The sequence below is a fragment of the Euprymna scolopes genome, chromosome 36 (genome assembly GCF_053919585.1).
Source record: "Euprymna scolopes isolate OS-2025 chromosome 36, ASM5391958v1, whole genome shotgun sequence".
Taxonomy (NCBI): domain Eukaryota; kingdom Metazoa; phylum Mollusca; class Cephalopoda; order Sepiida; family Sepiolidae; genus Euprymna; species Euprymna scolopes.
In genome coordinates this window covers 74,845,972-74,868,794 of record NC_136517.1, presented here as the reverse complement: position 1 = coordinate 74,868,794, position 22,823 = coordinate 74,845,972, and the positions used below count along the sequence as shown (strand labels likewise).

At 33.6% G+C, this 22,823-nt stretch overlaps 1 protein-coding gene across 2 annotated transcripts in view; it reads left to right on the top strand.

The window, feature by feature from the left end:
• The window catches only part of LOC145260608 (venom allergen 5-like), a 192,226-nt gene that overhangs the window by 99,140 nt on the left and 70,263 nt on the right, over positions 1-22,823 (top strand). The window contains exon 1 of one of the 2 annotated variants that reach the window (XM_080118903.1): positions 6,501-6,583. The exons of the other annotated variant lie outside the window; for it this stretch is intronic. Coding sequence (XP_079975029.1) covers positions 6,526-6,583 — 58 coding nt within the window. The 5' untranslated portion in view covers positions 6,501-6,525. Of the gene's footprint in view, positions 1-6,500; positions 6,584-22,823 lie in introns of those variants that run through there. 2 annotated transcript variants of the gene reach the window in all.

Below are 22,823 nucleotides of genomic sequence, written 5' to 3'. Positions count from 1 at the left end.
AAAAACTTTTCTAAGAAATAAAAATACTCATTAAGATAAATAGTTTTATTTATTTTTTTGCGGACTATTATCCTCATCTTTCATAGTTGTTGTTTCGGCCAACTATTCCTCTGGCCTTCATCAGGTGATTAACCACGATGGAATAGAAATGCTGAATCTCTTAACTGTATCTTCAGTAATTACTGCCTTCCGTAGTTGTTGTTGTCTCACCGCGTCTTTGACCAACTAATCCTCTGGTCGACTTTGGTAAGGATTGAAACCGCTATCTTCAGCCAATGCTCACCTGAAACTGTAGAGATTCAACGTCTCTATCCACTGCGCCACGGCGGTCACGGTTAGAGGAATATCTGGCGAGCGCCAGAGGAATTGTTGACCGAAACGTCGTGAACCAACAACTATGAAGATGAGGATAATAGTCCGCAAATAAATAAATAAAAATGTACAAATTACTCATCTCAAAGAATTCCAATGATTAAATAATATAAGATAATTAATTTGGAAACTTTAAAATCTTCTTGAATTACCTCTCCTTGTTTCAAGTGAAGGTCTTCAAAAATAAAATAAAAATGTTCATAATAACTAAAAAGCACACGTACACACACACACACACAAAATGTCTGTACACTAAAATTACGCAAATTCACCCAATATTTTTGTGAATGTGTCTGTGTGTGTCTGTCTCTGTGTGTACATTTCCCTACGCAATAACTCTGTCAATTTTTAGTCTACAGATTCGAAATTTGATATACCGGATACTAAGATTTGGGAAAATCTATGTGATCGGTTTTCGGCCAGAAATTTCGCTGTTAAGGAATCAAAGTTCAACGATTTGACCTTTGAGAACTCTACCAAACTCCTCCGACAATTTGGCGTCTACACTTGAAATTTTAGATATAGGTTCCTTGAATATGGATCTAACTTAATAATTCGATTTGAGCCCAAAACAATCAATTTTAAGGGGTCAAAGTAAAAAAAAATGACAGTTTTTTCTTTTTTCTTTTTTTTTTTTTTTTTTTTTTGCTCAAAATACACCGCGAAACACCCGGGCAACACCGGGCTGAAATGCTAGTTTCTAAATAAAATCAATCTCTAGTCAGTGATGAATGTGTTGAACTGTCCTTTGGCGGTTGATCTTGATGTAAGCCGAAAATGTCGGGTGAGGCATTTCGCCATTAAAATGTTTTTTCTTTTTAAAAAATACTTGAATTTACGTAATTTTTAGTGTATTGTCTTTTTTTTTAGATCTAATACGTAAGTGTGTAATAACTTATTTGTACCATTTGGTTTATTTTCTTTTTACAAGTAGATTTCAATGTTCCAGTAAAACTGGATAATCACTGTGATTTATAATATTGCAAACCGTTTTGATAATATTTTTATCCAATCATTCTTTTCCTTTTTTTTTTCTTTCTACAGGGTGAGTCACGGGAAACGGGTGTTATTTTTTTAAGAAAAGCATTTCAAAATCAATGACTAAGTAAAACAAAATTTAAGGTAAAAGTAAAACAAATGACAACAAACTAAACGGCATCTTAAGCAGGTTTAAAGAGTACCTTCATCACTCATTATCCCTTACTCAAGGAGAGCAGGAAGCATTCTAAAAAACATCTGTTTCCCGTGACTCACTCTGTATAATGTGGGTATATTGCATTGAAAAGTTGGACATCACATAAAAAGCAGAGCTAAAAAAAATGCGAGTTATTTGGGCCACAATACGAATACATCAATTTGGCCCAATTAAGCAATTTGATGAACACTTAAAATACCTTTTGGTTTTGACCTGTCCATTTACATTTAGGTCATTTAATATCAACTCTAAACGAAGAAGAGATGATTTCTTCAGTTTGCTTGGAGTTGTACTTCCTATTTACTATTTACTTGCCTCCCCACAGGGGTAAAGTTAGATACAAGGGTAGTTTTTAATGTGTGAAAAGACTAAGTGTGTTATCAAATCATATACTACGCGTTACTCCTAGCCAAAGGGTCAGGGCGTTGTAGTCGGTGGGGTAGCTAGAGTAAACGTCACTCTGGGCAGTCTGCTCAAATGTCACCCCCTTTGCTGTCACCCGGGCCGCTCCCTTTAGATAAAACATACATATCTAAAGATATAAAATAGTAGCATTCGTGTATATGTTTGTCTGTGTGTACAACCCCCAATGATCAAAGAAATAGAAAGGCCATATGTGTATACACCTTTCCTGATCAAGAAATATTACGCCCATAATAGGATACTTCTGTCAAAGGAGACATCATATTTTATACGTAATTTCTATATACAGGGTGAACAGAAAGTCCTTGGACCAATTCAAAAGTGGTTTATTAATAGAAAATTACAAAAATATAAATTAAACATGAATGAAAATTATAAGTTAGGAAACCAAGAATAAATTCAAATTATTTATTTTCAATGTGATGTCCCTTCCTTTCGATTAGACGTGGAATTCTCTGTCTGAAGTTACCAACCGAGGCACGCAACGTTTCCTGGGGTATTTTAGCCCAATCACTCTGAAGAGATGTCTTCAAAGCATCAACACTTGGATGAGCAACAGAACAGACCTTTGCCTCCAACAAAGACCACACAGAAAAATCCATGGGATTCAAATCAGGCGATGCAGGAGGCCACATCTCCTTACTCCAGAATCTTGGAAAATGACGTTGGCACCAGTCCTGAGTTTTTCTGGAGGTGTGGTATGGTGCTCCATCTTGTTGGACGGTGAAAGGCTGATCTTTGAAGTGTTTCTTCATCTCTTCAAATGCTGGAACCAAAATATCGTTAATGTAGCGATCTGTGTTGATGTTAACCCCCTGCTCCACGAAAATCAGAGGCGACTTCCAAGATTTGGAGACTGCAGCCCACACCATGAGGGAAGACGGCTTTTGTCGGCGGAAAACTATTCTCACGGAGTCATCAATGTCTGCTGAAGATTTTGCGTAAACTTTGTCGTTCTGATTGTTAACAGTCGCTTCAATTGTGAAGAGTTTTTCATCAGAAAAAACGATCTCTCGCTCTGCCGTGCCAGCCTTCAGTTCTCCAAGAAGAAGCTTTGCTCTTTCAAGTCTCTTGTGCTTTTGGGCAGGTGTGAGGTACTGTCTCTTTCTCATCTTGTAGGGGGACAACTGGAGATCGTTTTTTACGATTGTTCTCGTCGAGGTCACGCTCACATTCATGTCTTTAGCCATTTGTCTTGCAGATCTCTTCGGGTTCCTCCTTACCCTCTCTCGGACAGCTTTAATCACCTTCTTTGTTCGAGCAGTGCGAGGTCTTCCACTCCTAGGACGGTCTTCAGATGTACCAAGTTCCTTAAATCTGTTCACAACATGGTACACGGTGGATTTAGCCACTTTCAAGAGCTTAATAATCTCTGAGTTTGTTCTTCCCGCGCAATGAAGTTGAATTATGGCCTCTCGTTTGCTCATTTTTCTGAAAGTTTAAACAAAATTATTTTAATATTTTTGTTGAAAATAATTAGATCAATAGTTAGACTAAATACTTTATTCGAAAAGAGAAAAAATGATTTTAACAATATTTAATTTTAAAACTAAAAATGGTCCAAGGACTTTCTGTTCACCCTGTATAGCATTCTTCAAACCACATCTATATTGATTGAGTTACGGTCAATCACATTAAATTAAATCTATTTAAATAATTAGCTCGATGATATTACTTATTCGACATAATAGATTCGTTTTAACTATACTAATTAAAAGAAATTTAATTATTTAGTTTATTTAAATTTCAATTTATATTTGATTTAACTTATTTTATCTGAAATCTGAAACCGTTTAATTTTCAAACCAGAAAACCAAAGGGGAAATAACTGTGAATGTTTAATTGAAAAATTGTTTAAAACGAAGCACTTTATTAATTATTTTCTGTAATAGATTTGTTTTCATTTCGAAATATTCTTTTAAGCTGAATTATTATTTTTATTTTTAATTCGGAGGAACTTCTTTTTCGCTTATTCTTAATTTTTAAGTAACCTTTTTATTTCTTAAAGAAAAATAATTAAAACTAATGTCCTCATTTACTTGCATCCTCACGAGCGCAGAGTTAGTTAGACACAGGGCCAATTTTCCATGTGAGCAGAATCCATTATCCCATACATTATCTGCTCCTTTTTTTTTATAAAATTTAATCGGTGTTGCTCAGGATTTATTATAATAATTATACCATAGCAAGTGTGTTTAATTGTCTGCGAAACAGATTTTCGTTATAATTTATTTAATATCTTAAATTAAAAATGGTCAATTTTTACAACGTGACCCAGCGTCGTTTAACCCCTAAAAAAATTAAGACCTACTTTTTGGGGGCCTAATACGTTGCCTGGGTTGACATGAAGTTCCTTTTGAAACACACCTTTATACTAATCGTTTTCATCATGGGCACGTGAATACTCCCACAACAAAAATAAAAGAACGGATGAAAACATGTAAATGTAATCGCTCAAAAAAAAAAGTACGTGATACCCTCTCCGCCAGATATTTCGGCAGAAGGGCTACAAAGAGAAGAAGCTATTCTCCGGATATTGAGCACTGGAAAGAACCTCCTAAAAAATAAATTAGAAATAAATCATTACAACTTTTGTTTCAATAAAAATAGCAGCGAATGCCGGTGCAATCGCAAAAAAAAAAAAATGATCTACCAAAAATTAATTCCAAAAACAATTAAATGAAATTTTTCGTCATTTTATATTTCTAATGTAATCCCCCCTAAAAAAAATTGAATTTGTCATATTTTGGAGTTCGTTCTTTTTATAAAATTGTTTGGTGAAAGTACAGAATGGTCTAATAAAAATTAAATAAATTTACCGTTATTTTATGTTTCAAATGTAATTGCCGTTCCCCAGCACCAAAACAAAAAAATTGTGTTTCTCATACTTTGCCCCCCTCCCCTCCGTCGATCGCCAAACTTGAAAAAATGCGAGAGATGATATGTCTCGTTGAATGTTTTGTGGTCAAAAAGTGGGTGCTCATTTTACGTTAAATTTATATAGAATAGTGATTCCCCACGCTAAAATGTTAATTTTCTTTTTTTTTTTCAAAATTTCTTCTTTCATATTATTTATAAAGACTGTTTAAACGTATTAGGCAAAAAAAAAATAGATCTTATTTTTTTTAGGGATTAAACGACGCTGGGTCACGTCGTAAAAATTGACCATTTTTAATTTAAGATATTAAATAAATTATAAAGAAAATCTGTTTCGCAGGCAATTAAACACACTTGCCATTATATAATTATTATAATAAATCCTGGGAAACGCCGATTAAATTTATAAACAAAAAAAAATGGAGCAGATAATGTATGGGATGATGGATTCTGCTCACACGGGAAATTGGCCCTGTGTGTGTGTGTGTGTGTGTGTGTGTGTGTGTGTAAAGAGAGAAAGGGGGAATGATAGGTTTTGTCGGTTTGGTTGTCAGTCACGGTTTATTTTTTCGTTAGGCAAAAACGTTTTTAAACCTAATAAATACCTTTGAAATATCATAGATTTTAACTACTTTTAGAAATTGCATTCTCGTAAACATTAAAATCTCAACAAACCAAACGTATGCCGTGACCGGAAATGTGATGTGTTGCCGTAGATGGTCGTGTCATCAGCATAGATGTCAACGAATGATTTAAGTATGTGTTTAGGGAGATCATTGATGTAGATCAGGAAAAGAGTTGGTCCCAGGATAGACCCCTGAGGGACTCCAGCATTAATACTTATAATAATTATTTGGTTAACCTGTATTTCCTTTCAAAAGTACTGCCTTATAAAACTTGAAACTTGTATGCACCAAGTATTTCCGACCAAACTGAAAATTTTTGTGCAACAACTATTTCCGAGCGGAGGTAGTATTTAATTTATTTTCAATTATTATCAAACTTCTTTTTTTTTTTTTACACAGTGGTCACCACTTATCAAGGTCCGGAAGCCACTCAGGGATAAGAGTTATTGCAAGTACATTACGTTTGTGTGGAGATTTGATGAAGTGTTTACTTAAGGACTACGCTAGTTGCCTTTAAAAACGGAAGTACGTTTATTTATTTAAGCTATGAGAGTTATTTTCCCTTTAAGCTAGTTCCCGTTTAATTTTTATAGACGAAAATTGATGTATTTTATGCTTTCATAAATCCAACATGTGATGTACTTTCAGGAAAATTGTAAGAAGTTAAAGATATTCGTTGTATTTGATATAGTATGGGACTAAAACCCTCCGCTCGGAAATGCTGGGTATATACAGCCTATATATACTATAATTTGGTCCGTAGAAGCCATAATTCTAATATATCAAAAAAGAAGAAAAAAGCTGTTTATAATTTTGTACATACTTAGGAATTCATGGTAATAAGGATATTCCATTAAATAGATAAATGATATTAAAAATAAATTCAACAGAACTTGAAATAGCTACCTCGAGGCAAATAAAAAAAGATTTATTTATATTTTAGATGTTTTGTTTTTCGAATAACCCCTAAGATTTTAGGTTAAGTTGAATCAAATAAGAACACAAAGTTCTACGTGTTGGCACTTTTTTTTTATGGATCAACTGAATCCGCTACCAATGGTCAACCGCCAGTATTGGACGTTTTCATTTTGTAAGTATCATTAGTGTGAATTCGTAGTCCATTTATTAAATAATCCGGTTTGATATTTTTGCTTCTTCATTTTTTGTATTTTAAACGTTATCCCAATTTCAACATGGCTGCCATACACATTTTTACGAAGAAAAAAAAAATCCCAAAAAAGTTAAATAAATCCGTGAGATATTATTTAACTAAAATAAACAACCCATTTTTTTTGGGGGGGGGGGGACAGATTTAGTGTTGTACTAAATAACAGCGTTTTTTTTTTTTTTTTTTTTTTTTTTTTTTTTTTTCATTTTTATTGGTTACAATAAACAACTGGATTGATTGACGTGATTCTTACATAGCTCGTAAATAATATCCATTATTGTACAACTATTATGAGAAATCCGAGAACTTTCATTGGATAAATTAAACATATCGTACGGACTACACAAACATTCCTGATGCGTACAAGTGAATAAACTTCTTTTTGTTTTTAATTTATGAATTGATTCAAAGCACGTCTTGAATTCAGTTTAGTTACTTTAAATCAAAATAAAACAAAAAATTGTCTTATTTCGATTTAATTCTTAGTGACTAAAATGAATTCAAGACGTGTGCTTTGAATTGCCGTATTACCAGTTTCTCTATTCTTGCTGAATTTCGATAAACTTTCAGATCACCTTGCACTGTAGTTACACTTCCCAAAAGCTAAGAATTCTTTTTTTTTTTTTTAATTAAGAAACTAGAACCAAAATATTTTATTTCTGTAAGAAATTCAATGTTGTTAAATTGTCTGAATCATAATTATATTTTATTCAATAACAAGTACATCAACGTTGTTACGAAATGAATAAAGCCTCCACGTTACCATTTTTACTATTATTTTTATAATTTCTAAGTTATAATTTCTATAATTTATAAATTCCTACAATAATTCCGGCCTGTAATTTTAAAATTACAAATTTCTATAAATTTTCAAGTTAAAATAATTCCTAAAACTTGTATATATTTTTAAAAAAAATTGAACTTGTTTGTGTGTGAAACGGTCTCTACTAAACTACTCTGTTAAGTTTGGGTCAACAGATTTGAAACTTGATATGTAGGATATTCAGGCCTATGGAAGAAATCCGATTTGGTTTTTAGCCGGAAAAATAGCTACGAAGTGGTAAAAATTAAAAACTGGACATACGCATGCCCAAATATACATTCATAATTTATAACGTTTTGATATGTATGTATCTTTAGCTGTGTGTTTTGGTTTCGATTCTAGCTGATGCCACCCAAATATTTTAACTTTTGAAATCACTACTATATGCTAGGTACAATATAATAATCAATATTTGGTGCTAATGCAGAGAGTGATCCGCGCTATTTTTAAAATCGTATTTCCGCGTTTAATTAAAGTTGTTTTTTATTCAATTGTAAGGTTAAAGTACAGAATAGGTACAAAACACCCTCCCTCCCCATGTTAAGAATGGCTTTTTAAATAATAACGTTATTATTTCAGCACGGATCACTCTCTGCATGAGTACCCAGTAGAGTATTGGTTCTATAATAATAAATACGAAATCTGTATAAAGTAAATTATCATACTTAAGCGTATTTTACGACCGGGCAACATCGGGCGACCTGCTAGTAATTTTTATAATTTTATGTTCGAAAGTAAAACGCCGTCTTTGTTGTTTATGAATGTCCCGCTTGAACGCCGACACTACAATGTATGGCTTTCGTTCAGTCTTCAGAAATAAGGTGTATTCCCTGTAAGGGTGGCTGTATGTGTAATCGAGAAGCAAAGGTTGCGCATCTCTAATCACACCTCTCCTGAGTTGGCACTGCTTGATTTCAGTGGCAAGGAGATGTCCAGAACGACTAGAAACGATGGCAAGGTAAGCACCTGATATTCTCAAACGGTTAAGTACTGGCCAAGCTCAACATCACTTCACCTTATCTAACGCCCCCCCCCTCTAACGGGACCCCCCCTTAGGATATTAAAGCATAAACCTCCTAATACAGAATCAATACCATCATTTGATTTCTCTTCAAATTTTACTCTAGAACAATATTTACTTTAGTAGTAGGTGTGGTTTTAAATTGCATTCCATTTTTTTACGGCATATCAAACCTGATTTAATGCTGAATCCAGTAATTTTGGAAACCACTTTTTATGCTCCAAATATTTTCAAATATTTATTCATTGTGTTTGATTTAGTTGTTTAATAGCATCCCGAGACAGGCATACAAACGGACAGACAAGGAGATAGGCAGAACACCGCAAATCAATTTGTTCAGTGATTTGAATATCTAGATCTGTATTCAATCGCTTGATCTAAAGAGGAACAACGTCTCTCCAAGAAACATAAGAATACGTTAATTACAACGATGTTATATTGATTGCATAATATCGTATGAGGAAAAAAAGGTGCTAAAGTTGAATGAAACCTTCGATTTTCAAAGGAAATGTAATGAAACAATTAAATAAAGTTGGTAAATATTTTACTTTCTTTCCACCTTACAAATCACCTTTAAAATGACGGGTATGCTGAAAACGAATATTGCATTTAAATTTGCCGCAAACGAGTAGTTTCCCGAATATTAAGCAATATGATCCCTTGCGTTAACACTGGACATTTTTGTACGCACGCGCGTCAAAAATGTCCACCAGTGTTAATATGCTTAATATCCGAAAAACTACTTGTTTGCGGCAAATTTAAATGCGATATTCGTTTTCAGCATATTCGAAAACTTACAAAAGTCGTTATTTTAAAGATGATTGTTAAGGTGGAAAGAAAATTTAAAAAATTAGCATTAAGTTTGATAAATAGACAAAAGTATTTAGAGAATTTTCTGCCATTAAAGCAACTAAACGGATAGTCAGCGTTTGCTTGCCCCCAACACTTTACAAAAAAAATAAAAAAACATTAATTTTGATCACGAAATTATTTTTATTTATTTTTTTTTTCGTATTAATCTAGATATCTATAAAAGTGAAAGTGTCTGTCTGTGTACATTTCCCTACGCAATAACTCTGTCAATTTTCAGTTTACAGACTTGAAATTTGATATACAGGGTATTGAGATTTGGAAAAAATCTTTGTAATGCGTTTTCGGCCAGAAAATTGGCTCTTAAGGAGTCAAAGTTCACCGATTTGACCTTTGAGAACTCTACCAAACTCCTCCTCCAATTCTGGGTATAAACAATTGAAATTTTAAATATAGATTCCTTGGACATGGATCTGATTTAATAATTTGATTTGAGCACCAAACAATAAATGTTAAGGGGTCATAAGGGTCAAAGTTAAAAAAAAAAATGACCTCTGCGGTCTCTACCAAATTACTCAGACAATTTCTGGTCTAAACATTTGAAATTTTACATAAAGGGTATTCAGAGATAGGGCAAGCTTTTTAATCGGTTTGGGTCGAAAATTTGAGCTACTAATATATAAATGTATGTATGTTTGAATGCCTTCCTACAACTTTCGACAGAGGCGACGGATTTTCACAAGATCAGTATCGTTTTGAAGCTCGACCCTTCAGACGACAAATACCGAAAAATTGGCTAAAAACATTAATTTCTTCACCCTCTACTGGGCATTTTTATACAGGGAGAGGTCGCTTTTTTCGCCGATATTTTCGAAAGTCATCCTCTTTTCGATTGTCTAGCCTTAATTTAAACTTACGTTACTTCCGGTTTGACGGTGGTCGTAACAGCAAAGACGTCACGTTTTCCCCCGTTCTTTTTCGCCTGCCTTCCTACTACCACTTTTTTTTTTCCAACCACTCGGGCAACGCCGGGCTGAAATGCCAGTATAACATAAATCAGTATTTTCTAAATTCAGGTGTAATCCTTCGTAACTTAAATAATATACAACACAGAAGCAGTAAATTTTCCTATCTCCTCTACTTCCTTTTAAGGTTGAAAGCAAACTTAACGGAAAAAACTACATACATTTTTTTAAACATTTTTTTTATTTGGTTTTAAATAAATCTGATTTTAAGTGCAAATATATTTTCAATCAGCAGTCTTTCTTAGAACCCCCCCCCCCACCATCTATGGAAACAACATCGCGGAGCTGCTTCCCAGCAGGGTATAATATGGCTGTTTTTAAGTCTAACGTGAATAAGTTCTCGTTGAGCCGTCCTATTAAATAAACAGGCACTAACCAAGTTCCATCATTACCGATAATCACGGTGTTGTCACAATGGCCAACTGACACTGATTGATCCTTATCCTTAAATGGTCTTTGCGCCTTGATAAACGGTGATTCCGTAGTAATAAAAAAAAAAATTCTTACACGGTCATGCACAGACTACTATTACGATTCTGCATGTAAAATTGTTCGTGCGCATTTGACACATGCACACACACAATCTCTCTGTCTCTGTCTCTGTCTCTGTCTCTCTCTCTCTCTCTCTCTCTCTTCCCTTGACTTGGAGCACATGACGCGACCTGGTAAAAACCATCTTGTTTCTTTGAACGCCTTTAAAACTATGGCACTCCTTTGATTAAGTTCATATGATTAACTTCCACCCGACCTGAAACGGAAGATTTACGCCAAATCTTTTGCTAAGGTCTCTGGAAAAATGGTTGGATCGTTCTACCGCCCCGGGAAATAGGATTGTATCAGGAGTACCTTACTCCTGATACAATCCTCTCCTTATATAATGGTCAGATACGTCTTTAGATATACTGCTGTCATATATGAGGGGGGGGGATTTGGAGCACCCGTTCATGTCTTGACATAGTACAAAAGCGACTTTTAAGTGTATTCTTATGTTCGTAATAGATTCTCAACTGAGCTCCAATCCACTGCTGTAAAACATTATAGCAAGAACTGTAACTCTCTCTCTCTCTCTCTCTGTCTGTCTGTCTGTCTGTGTGTGTGTACCAAAACCCAAACGGAACTTCCAATAAGCAAAGTTTTTTTTTTTTACTAGAATACCGATTTGTGGAAAAAGATACCACGAGACTGCTTCTCAGACGACTACAACATAGTCGTCTTCAAGTCTAATGCAAACAAATACTTGAGATATTTTCTTGGAAAATCAAAACCGCTTAATTCTCTTCCCATTCTAGCCACTCTTTTTAATCCGCTTGTGACTGTGACCAACGTTCGCTTAACACTTATTCTTATCGAATGCTTCATCTCCACCCCAGGCCTTGGTAAGCGGTGATCCATCAGCAACTAAAACATCTCGTAGAATATAATTTATTAAAACTATAAAAATCCAGAAATTAATCAAAAATAATTTAATAGCCTGACTCGACATTCCCAAATTTATCTACTCTCACACCATTCAGGTATCGACTTCCAAGAATTTTCGTCCCTAAATCTTTTCATTTGTCTGGATTTCAAGGAAAAATATTTTTTCCATTACTTCTTTTTGTCCAAATTTGAAAATGAACGTCCTAATATTGATCATGTGATTCTTACTGTCTTTTTCTTAAGGTTCGACATGCGAACCGAAATTCGTTCGCTTTTTTTCATCATCATCAACGTACTAGTAGCCATAGTTGGTTTAACGTCTGTTTTATTAGCTTGGTGCAAAACTAATATCGTTTTTGCATCAACCTTATACATGCTGGCATGTGTTAAGAGGTTTTTAGAAATTGAGTTCCAAACTTATCTCTTTAAATGTCATTTCCTTAATTGAGGCAATTTTTATAGGCCGGGTGCTCTTCCTCGTATTAACCTAGTGAGGTTATAGGAACCATTTTATTATTATTATTATTATTAATTATTATTATTATTATTATTATTATTATTTTTATTATTATTATCAAGCTCCCATCTGTACATGATTGTCCACTAAAGCTAAAAAAAAAAAAAAAAAAAAAAACACTTTATCTTTCCCGATACGGTAATTCTATGCGCTTAGACAGCAAGCATTCCGATGTTTCAACCGCCATAAGTCGGCTACAAAAAGACAAATATGTATGTAATATATATATGATGAGAATACTGAAAATAGTATTCCGACGAAATACAGAAATAAAAAGAAACAAACCTAGTTATGTGTTTATCAACGTTTCTTTATTTTCGTTTCTTTTATTTTCATCCAGAGAGTCTCGAAATAAAGACGAAACGTTCAACACATAACTAGGTTTGTTTCTCTCTCTCATATATATATATATATATATATATATATATATGTATATGTATATGTGTGTGTGTGTGTGTGATGGGACGATTCCAATATTTTTTCCCGATTCTTTATAAATCTTTAATTATTTAACTGTAAGATTTTCCCCGATTTTCGTAAAAACACTTATCAAATATGCAGATATATTTCTAAGCATAAAAATACACTTGTAGGGGAGGACCTATCGATTTTAGTTTTACCGGTAATTTAAAATCAAATACTATTTTATCATTATTACCAGCAACGGAAGATTTTGCTTAAAACAAAATCAAATTAAAAATGAAGACAAAAGAATCGTTTTGGCATCGTAAAATTAATATAAATTTTTTTCGATTCCGGTACTCCCAAGTTTTCTGATTTTTCAGATTCCCGATTACAATTAATCGTCCCAACACTGTGTGTGTGTGTGTGTGTGTGTGTGTGTGTGTGTGTGTGTGTGAAAACCACTGTAAAAACGTAATTGTCACAGGTTCTTAAAATCTGCTAAAGACACGCATTCAACTAGATTTATGCCCACCTTTTTCAATCTTGTATGTATTTTTCCTATTTGTTATACCTGTGACTATTAGGTCAAAGAGTTTGAATGTTGGACTCTCAGCTAAAGTGCTCTCTCCGCCCCCCTCTTTCTCTCTGTCATATATATATATATATATATATATATATATATAATGTTTGATATAATGGAAATACCAACAAATAAAAAAAATAACTGAATTGTTTGACGTAGTTTCATGGTTATTTTTAAAACAACTACCGAAAAATATAAATATCATATTCCAAAAATCACGTAAATTATTTTATTTTTTTTTTTTTTACTAAGAAAATCAAATTTTATATTGAAGCAAGGATGGTGTGTCTCACTCCGCCATATTTAACAAATAAATGGACACAACTAAATTCCAACTACTGAGTCAGAAATAGAGATCAAAGTTAGGCTTTTATTGGCTACGAATTACTATAATTCGCTAAAAATCATTAAAAAAAATGTTCTATATATAAAAAATGCTTCATTAATTTACGTAATTTGTGGAATATATTTTCGTTACGTGATGGGTAAAGATTTTTCTGTACTTTTATTTATTTTTATTTATCAGGACAACACCGGTGTCACATTGAATTAGATGTTTTAATGTTTGTAAGCGTATCTGGTGTAGTTTCTGCCTGTGATCCGGACACGCAGAATTGTGATTTCCTTAAGTGAACGTACTAGATTCGCCATCGTTTGAACTCTCGGTGTCAAGTATCAAATTCCCCCTCAGTAGCGATCTCGTTACATATTTACCCCAGTTTTAAAATGAAGTCAATTGGAAAGACCCCCTACCCTACCTTCTCAGTTCTTCGCCAATTATTATTTATTTCTATTTATTTATATTCGCTTATTTATTTTCGTCTCCACCCAAACGATATATTTTTTTTTATTTTTTTTATTTTATTTATTTATTTATTTTTTTTTTTTTTTTTTGTCCTCTTGAAGCAGTTTCAAGCACGGCCGGATAATTTGGATTGCGTTATTTTTCTAGTCGGAAGAGTTTTTATTATTTTATTACTCTCCACTACAACTGTCTCCTCCCTTTTCTTGTAAGGGGAGATAGAAGATTTCTTCCACTTGAACGTCGCTGGTAGCCGTTCTTACTGTCAGCGTTATTTAGAATTGTCCCTATCCCTCTCATCTCCGTGTTGCGCCAGACCCATTCCGCCATTTATAATAACATAGATTTTCAGAGAAAACACCACTGTCGAAAACGACCCGTCGTTTTTTTTGTTGTTGTTTTTTTTTTTAAATAAATATTTGTTAGCGATCCCTTGAGAGATGGTTGCAGTGAAATGAATACCGACATGTCCCAACAATCTGGGCATGGCAAGTTCGAATCCTGTCGATTCCATAGCATCACTTTAACTATGGATGTTCACAACCTTCACGTGGTCCCTCCTATAAGTTCTATAAATAATCAGAAATCAATACAAACAGAAAAGGTATCATGACTGTTCACACGAAACAGACCCATTTTCTTCACTCAACTATTTATCTTTGATAGGATGTCACCTCTTATCAAAGCTTAAATGGGCACTTGTGTACTACTAGGACGGTCTCGCTTTTTTTTTTTTTTTTTCAGTTGGGATGTGGAGAGAGTGCATAGCAGGGGTAGACAAATGCAATTTCAGGACTGAAACAGAAGATAAATGCATGTTTTTTTTTTGTTTTGTTTTTTTTATAAATATATGAAACTTATGTTAACCCAAAACTGAGTTTTCTGTATTTTTATTTTATCATCGAAATCGATCAAATCGATTGATTGCTTTACTTGCTGATCCACCGCAATGCACCGAGGAGGGGGTCACATACCTCCCCGTAGTGACTTAATCCACAATATATTATAATCTCCATTGCATTGTAGAGAACCTACTATTGATTTCATGAAAAATGTTTTGCACACACACAAAGTGCCTTTTTATAAGATCTAGAGGGGTTTACAATGATTTTTAAGCAATACTTAAGTCTACTTAAAACACGAAATGAAGCCAACGTTCAGTTACTTATTCAAATGTGTTTTCATCCCCTTTAAATAAAAGTTCAAGATGTAACACTCAGTTATCATGGTTCAATTGTGTTCTAAATAGAAACATTCATTTTGAACGCCCCTCCCCCCCCCCATCTGATCAAAGAACTTGCTGTTTTTATACGCCAGGCCGTTCTGCGGTGATAAAAGTTTAACTGTCCTTGTGATGTTAAGCTGTATATGGGTGTTAACTTTGGTTAAAGTCGGACTGTTCCTTCTTTTGTTTTCGATTATCAATTTTCTATACTTATCGGAGGCATTCTAATAAAAACTATCTAAAAACACTCCCAGATACATAAATTAAATTTGTGAAATTTAAAAAAAGTACCCAGCCGTTTCGGAATCCATATGGAACGAACTTTTGCACACACACACACACACACACACACACACACACACACACACACACACACACAAAGTGCCTTTTATCTATAAGTAGATATATAAGATCTAGAGGGGTTAACAATGATTTTTAAGCAATACTTAAGTCTACTTAAAACACGAAATGAAGCCAACGTTTAGTTACTTATTCAAATGTGTTTTCATCCCCCCCTCTCTCTCTCTCTCTCTCTCTCTCTCTCTCTTTCTTCCTAAAACTAAATGAAATTTTCATAAGCTAAGTTTCTTACCTCTAACTGTATGTGGAACACACTACCGTGGATCTGCTTTCCGGCTAACTACAATATGGCCGTTTTCAAATTCCATGTAAACAAATTTTTGTTGAGCTGCCCTCTTAAATAATCAATTTCTGCTAAACTTTCAGAATTATTACCAATCATTATAGTGTTGTCTTACTGTCCAGCTGACACTCGTTGATCCTTGTCCTTGAGTAGCATTTGAGGGCATTTGTGTACTACTAGGACGGTTTTTGCTCTTCAATTGGGGCATGGTGGGAGTGCATAGCAGGGTCAGACAATAACTTTCATTCGTTACAAATGTTTTTCTTTTTGAATTTATTACGATAATATAAAAATTTGAAAGGAAAAATAGTTATAATATTGTTCGGACTACTGTTCTCATCTTGAGTGTTATTTGTGCAACGTTTCAGTCCGATTGTCATTCGACCGTCTTCAAGCAGGTTGGCTGTTATTGGAAAAAGAAAAACTTACTGGCTCCATAGATAATTTTGAACTGCCGACTGTCAACCCGATGGTTCTAGGTTTAATCCTCGGCTTGGGAGAGGTGCTATTCTGAGGAGTTGTGATACAACAAAACAGTACTATATGTCGATGACTGCAAATATATATATATATATATATATATATATATATATATATATATATATATATATATATATATATATGGGACAATTCCGACAAAATTACTTATTCCGATTCTTTATAAATCTCTAAATATTTAACTATAGATTTGTTATATTTTCTGATTACCGTAAAAAAAATGTGTTAAATGTGCTGATATTTTCTCAAACGTAAAAAAAAAAAATGCACTTGTGTGGAGATTGATCTAAAGAATTTAAGTTCAGTGGTAGTTTAAAATCAATAAATATTAATTTTTCTATTACTACTAGCAGTGGAAGACTTTGGTTTAAACAAAATAAAATAAAAAGACAACTCAAAGAATCGTTTTTGGCATCGGAAAATAGGCACACACATTTTCGATTCCGAAAACAACTCCGATACACCAAAAGGTTTCGATTTCTCCGATTCCTGATTCTGATTAATCGTCCCAAGGCTAATATATATATATATATATATATACACTCAATGTGTGCTTTGTGTTCCCTATAGAAATAAAGGCTAATGAATATATATAAAATCTTATAGTATTATGTAAAATTTACCGGAAAGGACAACAATCGAAAGATTCTCGAATCTCTAAAGGGCTTATGATGATAGAACTCCATAAACTTATCTCTTATTTTGATGACATTTAAATCGTATGTATAACTTTTACTGGGGAAGACAATAGAAGTAGTCCCGAACCTCTAAATGTCCTCCATAGCTAGAGGAGCTATGAAAGTCGAACTTATTTAAAACTTCAAATATATCTGACTAGCAGGGATTATCGATTTTCGATACTTATCGGAGACTCTCCAATACGAAACCTATCTAAAAACATTCCCAAACACATAAAGTACATTTGTGTGTAATTAAAAAAAGTAGAACCAACCGTTTCATAAGAAAAGAACTTGCGCGCGCACACACACTTTGTTATCATGATTCAATTGTGCGCTAAACGCAAAATGCTTTTTATATATGCGTAGATAGATTTTGATGAAATTAAAATATGAATAAAAAGTTTAATTTATATAAGGCAATACAATGCAGAAGTGTGTGTGTGTGTGTGTGTGTGTGTGTGTGTGTGTGTGTGTGTGTGTGTGTGTGTGTGTGTGTGTGTGTGTGTGTAAAAAAAAAAAAAAAAAATGATCAGGTGGATAATCTCTATTGTAATATTTCGGGAAATTTACCTTCGTCAGGCATGTTATGACTCTTGTAAAATGAGCAAATTTTATAGAAATTGAGAATTAATTTATTTCTTATATTATTCAAACCCTATAATATAGGGTTTGTGTTGATACTCAATATTCTTTATTCAATATTTTATTTTACTTATTCATTTTTTGTGGAATTATAACTCATTCTCATTTAAGTTTTTTTTTTATTTATTTCTGCGATCTTATTAAAACAGTTGATGTTTAAATTTGATTATTAAAGAAAGACAACTTTAAGAAATGGATGAATGCTATAAGTAAAAAAATTGGGGGAGGGGATAACGGAAGTAGTTCTGAATCTCTAAACGCCCTCATCACTTAGAGGGGGGTGCTATATTCCTAGGACTGAGCAGAACAAAAATCTGACAACATAGCCATTGTTTAACTGAAACAATTCTATGACATTATTTATTCATTTTGATGCAGTTTTATGTCGACTCTTTAACATGCTTCTGATGCCTGGGTCAACGCTACAAATAAAGCATCAGAATCTGTAAAAAACGTTAAATGTATTTAATTGAATGTTCCTTTTCAATATTTTCCGGCACAAACCTGGTTACCACGCACGAACTATTTCCAACACGTCTTACTTTCTGTGTGAGGCACCTGTTATTTGAAATCTTGCTTGCTACCAAAAACTCCCGTAATATACAATGTATTATTAAATCCAGTGCTATTCCTCTTGGAACTTTGACACAGCGGACATTTTGATCACGTGATTTTATCTTTGTAATTGGTAAAGTTAAACTAGATTTCAACCTCTTGTCAACCTGACCGAGCAGGATTTACTTCTGTCAAACTTCCGTGTAAGACACGTTTTCATTTAATATTATCAGCACAAATACACGCTTCAAACACCCTTGCAGTAAGAGGGTTTTGTAAAGGTTACTATTACTTAAAGTGCTTAATATTTTTTAAAACTTCATCCTGAAGTGACTGAAATCCAACTATGAACTTTAAAACAAATAGGTAATATCAAAGTTAACACTTATATTGTCTCATATATATTATATAATAAAGTGACTGCAGAAATTGCCCTCTTGATCAAAGTTTGCAACAACAAATGCCACATACAAATACAATGCATCTAGCTTAATAGCCACTATCTAATGTAGCTTTTGAACATCACTTTAGAGACATTTAGTCATGATAATAAAAATACTACATTGCAACATCTTTAGAGGAAAGCGTCCCTAATTTTCTCTAAATATTTAATCCTACCACCGCTACCAGTTGTCACCGGAACCAATTATACATGTTCCACAGATATTGTGGTTACACAGACCATAAATGGATCATAGATACATATGTATAACACAATTTTTCCAGTTTCGGATTCATAAATAATAAATTCTCCTTCACCAAATTCCATCCATTCTGGTTGGCTGAGCTTCGAAAATTCTCATATTTCGGAATCCAGTTATCTGCTTCATAAAGAACGCTTAATAACGTTTAAATATGGCGTCACTAAGAGACATTTTTGGTCCAGAGTAAGTTTATTTACTGCATAGATCATTTCAGAGATTGATGAAAAAAAACTCTTTAAACTAACGTTAAAAAATCCATTTACTTGCTTCCTTTCCAACGTTTAAAAAAAGCCTATCCGCTATAAGTTTCTGAGTTCTTTTACTATTAAACACATTGTGTGTACGTGGGTGATGTTTAAAAACTATGCATTCTATATGTATTTATATTTTAAAGAGCTTAGCTCCCAAGTATTTGACTTTTATTTTAAAAATAATAAAAAAAATCATTTCAAAATAACGATGACTGAGTTGATTTACCATTAAACACGCTGCGTATACATTGATGTTTAAAAACGCCGCTTTTAATATGTATTTATATATTGAAGAGTTTAGCTCCCAAATATTTGACTTTACATTAAGATTTTTTTCCTAAAAACATAAAAACGACGTTTTCATCATAACTAAATTGAAGAGGTTTATTTGCGCTTTTTTTATTTTGCCTAATAAAAAATACAGAAGTTTATTGAACGAAATAAAACGAACTTATTTTTTGCCAACGATTTTATTTACGCTACATATGTGTTTATATAAAATTCCGTAATTTTTTTTTTTTTAATCTGAACAAATCATTAAAAAACACACTCAATTATTTGAAAGCAAAACTCTTCAACATATAAATATATACGAAATGAGTCTGTACTTCGCCACGGTACATCAATTTTCGCCACAGGCACCAGTGCCCTCTATTGTACTGGTTCGGTAGTAGCTCCCACTAACAACCGTAGTTTAATTGGTTTTTTTTTTTGGTTTTTTTTGGTTTTTTTTACAGGTGATGTGGGGTGGGGGCATACTTCCACCGTGCGATGCTGGTACATGGGTCCTTCGAGTTATATAGAAAAATTGAAACCATTACAAAGAATCACAATGGTTAACTTTTTTAGTATCACAAAAACATTTTTATTAGCAAAGATACACACGCTTCGCGGGAAACTTTGCTTAGCGCTTGAGTATTTGTTTCACGGGCACCCTTGCAGTAAGTGGATGTTGTAAGAGCAATTATTGCTTGGCCACCCCCATCTTTGTATGTACCATCCATGGGTGGGGTAGTTTATGAAGAGCCACACCAAATATGACCTTAACCGTTGACCTTTATCTTGGAAAATGGTGTGATACGCTCCTAGGTGGGGACCATCATCATGCTAGGTTTGGTCATGATCGGTCCAGTGGTGTGGACTGTATGAGAGTTGTACACACACACACACACACACGAACGCTACTACTTATATATATATATATATATATATATTAGTAAGTTATAAAATGTATATGGCGATTAAGCTACACTGAATATTCCGCGTTTCATCCCCTGAAGAATCCTAGAATGGATGAAACGCGGAATATTCAGTGTAGCTTAATCGCCATATACATTTTATAACTTACTAACTAGCTCTACCTACGTATTGAGCACTTTTGAAGTAAATACTTAAAGTTTACGCATAAATCTATACTTTCGTATATTAATTTCATGTGAGTAAATTAAGTAGTTATATATATATATATATATATATATATATATATATATATATATATATGGATTTGATTTGAACACTGTGACCCTTTAGTCTTGTATTTTTTCAAATTTCTTTGATCTATTATTTGCCTTATTTGCCGGATGGTTAGACGTGAGGTGGGGTGGGATTTGGGAAAAACCATCGCACTCTGACCTACAGAACTGCCCGAGAAGACTCGTATACATTCCCCGGTAGGAGCGCGACAGGAAGTTGGCATTAAATCTACCCTTTTCAGAGAAAAGGTAAAACCTGGGAGGATGAACAACCTAGGGCCGAGCAGAATAGCAGTTTGAGAAAAAGCAAACCCATGTGTTTAATGTCCAGTCGACGTCACTAATCTATTTCGCCGAATGTTCCCTTATGTTTCCCGACACAAACTTGATTTCCACGCACGAACAGAATAAAATATTCCCAACACGTGTGCAACTAAATAGAAAATGCAAACAATTTTAAACATACATTTCATTATTACATGCCTTTTTTTTGTGTCGGACATATATTATTTGAAAAACTACTTACTATCAAAACCCGTGTAAATTATACTTTATCATTATTGTTATTATCGTTGCTATTATTATTGTTGTTGCTATTATTATTATTATTATTATTATTGCAAATATTCGCAAATTATATCCAAAAGATTCTTTTATTAATAAAATAATTTTAACATAATTCTTAGTTTAATTTTTCGATGGAAATCATCACCCATGAAAGAAAAAGTTAATCACGCTTACTTCCTCCTTCCAGTCATTTTTTTGTTGTTTTTTGTTTTTTTACTCCGAACAAGACACAGTGCCACTAAGTCGTCAGGGCCTATTATTGTGGGCTAGATTTGGAGAGATACTATGTAGGGAGTTGGGCAGCGGGATGTCTGTTAAAAATCAACTAAGGTCGGATGGTGTCATCAGCCCGATTTTCACTATGACACTAACAATTATGACACTAACAATTATGACACTAACAATTATGACACTAACAATTACTTAACATAAAATCACTGATCCGTAATCGTAAGATTTATCATAGTCTGTAGTTTAAATAATGTGTTCTGCATTAAATGTTGAGAAAGTTTGGAATAAAACGTGCGATAATCTAATAGAGTTCGTTCTGACAAGTGATGCGAGTACTTCTCAGTCTAATTTCTGAATTAATATAAAAAAGGGTTTATCATTCCCACTTACCTCCCTTTAATACACTAACAATCTAAAAATAGGGTCTGTTAATTAACCAATGAGGGACCCCCATTTATCGGGTTCGCTTTTAGAACAATAGTCTCTTCCTCTTTTAACCACAGCTCGTCCATGAAGCAACAGGTAGGAAAATTCCTCTCCTAAAATTTTGTGCCTATACGAACATTACAAGAACCGTCTAATTCTTTGGACGTAAAAGAACTTTATAGTTGGACTTTCTCTAAAGCCGCAAACACAATAAGTTTTGCAAAATAAAGCGACTACTGGCAAATGGAGGTTGTAGTCCGAAAATTGCCGCGAAGTTCGTTGGAGCAGACTGAAATAAAGGGATTCACTAACGACACAAAACAAGATATAGAAAAAAAGTATTAATTATTAAAACAATAACATTTACAAGTTTTGCAAAACTTATTGTGTTTGCGGCTTTAGAAAAAGTCCAACTATAAAGTTCTTTTACGTCCAAAGAATTAGACGGCTCTTGTAATGTTCGTATAGGCACAAAATTTTAGGAGGAATTTTCCTACCTGTTGCTTCATGGACGAGCTGTGGTTAAGAGGAAGAGACGCTTGTTCTAATAGCGAACCCGATAAACGGGGATCCCTGATTGGTTAATTAGACAGACCCTATTTTTAGATTGTTAGTGTATTAAAGGGAGGTAAGTGGGAATGATAAACCCCTTTTTTATATTAAATAGATTTTAAATTTGTAAAATATATGCCAACAAGACCTTCTACAATGTGGAGCTCGGCAAAAATGATTTCTATAATTTATTTCATTGATACGTTAAATATTTCATTTTGATTGGTTACCGAAATTGAGTCTCAGTCAACCAGAAGTTCAAAATAATACTCACGCAAGAAGCCAGCTGAGAGATATTTAAGCGAACATGC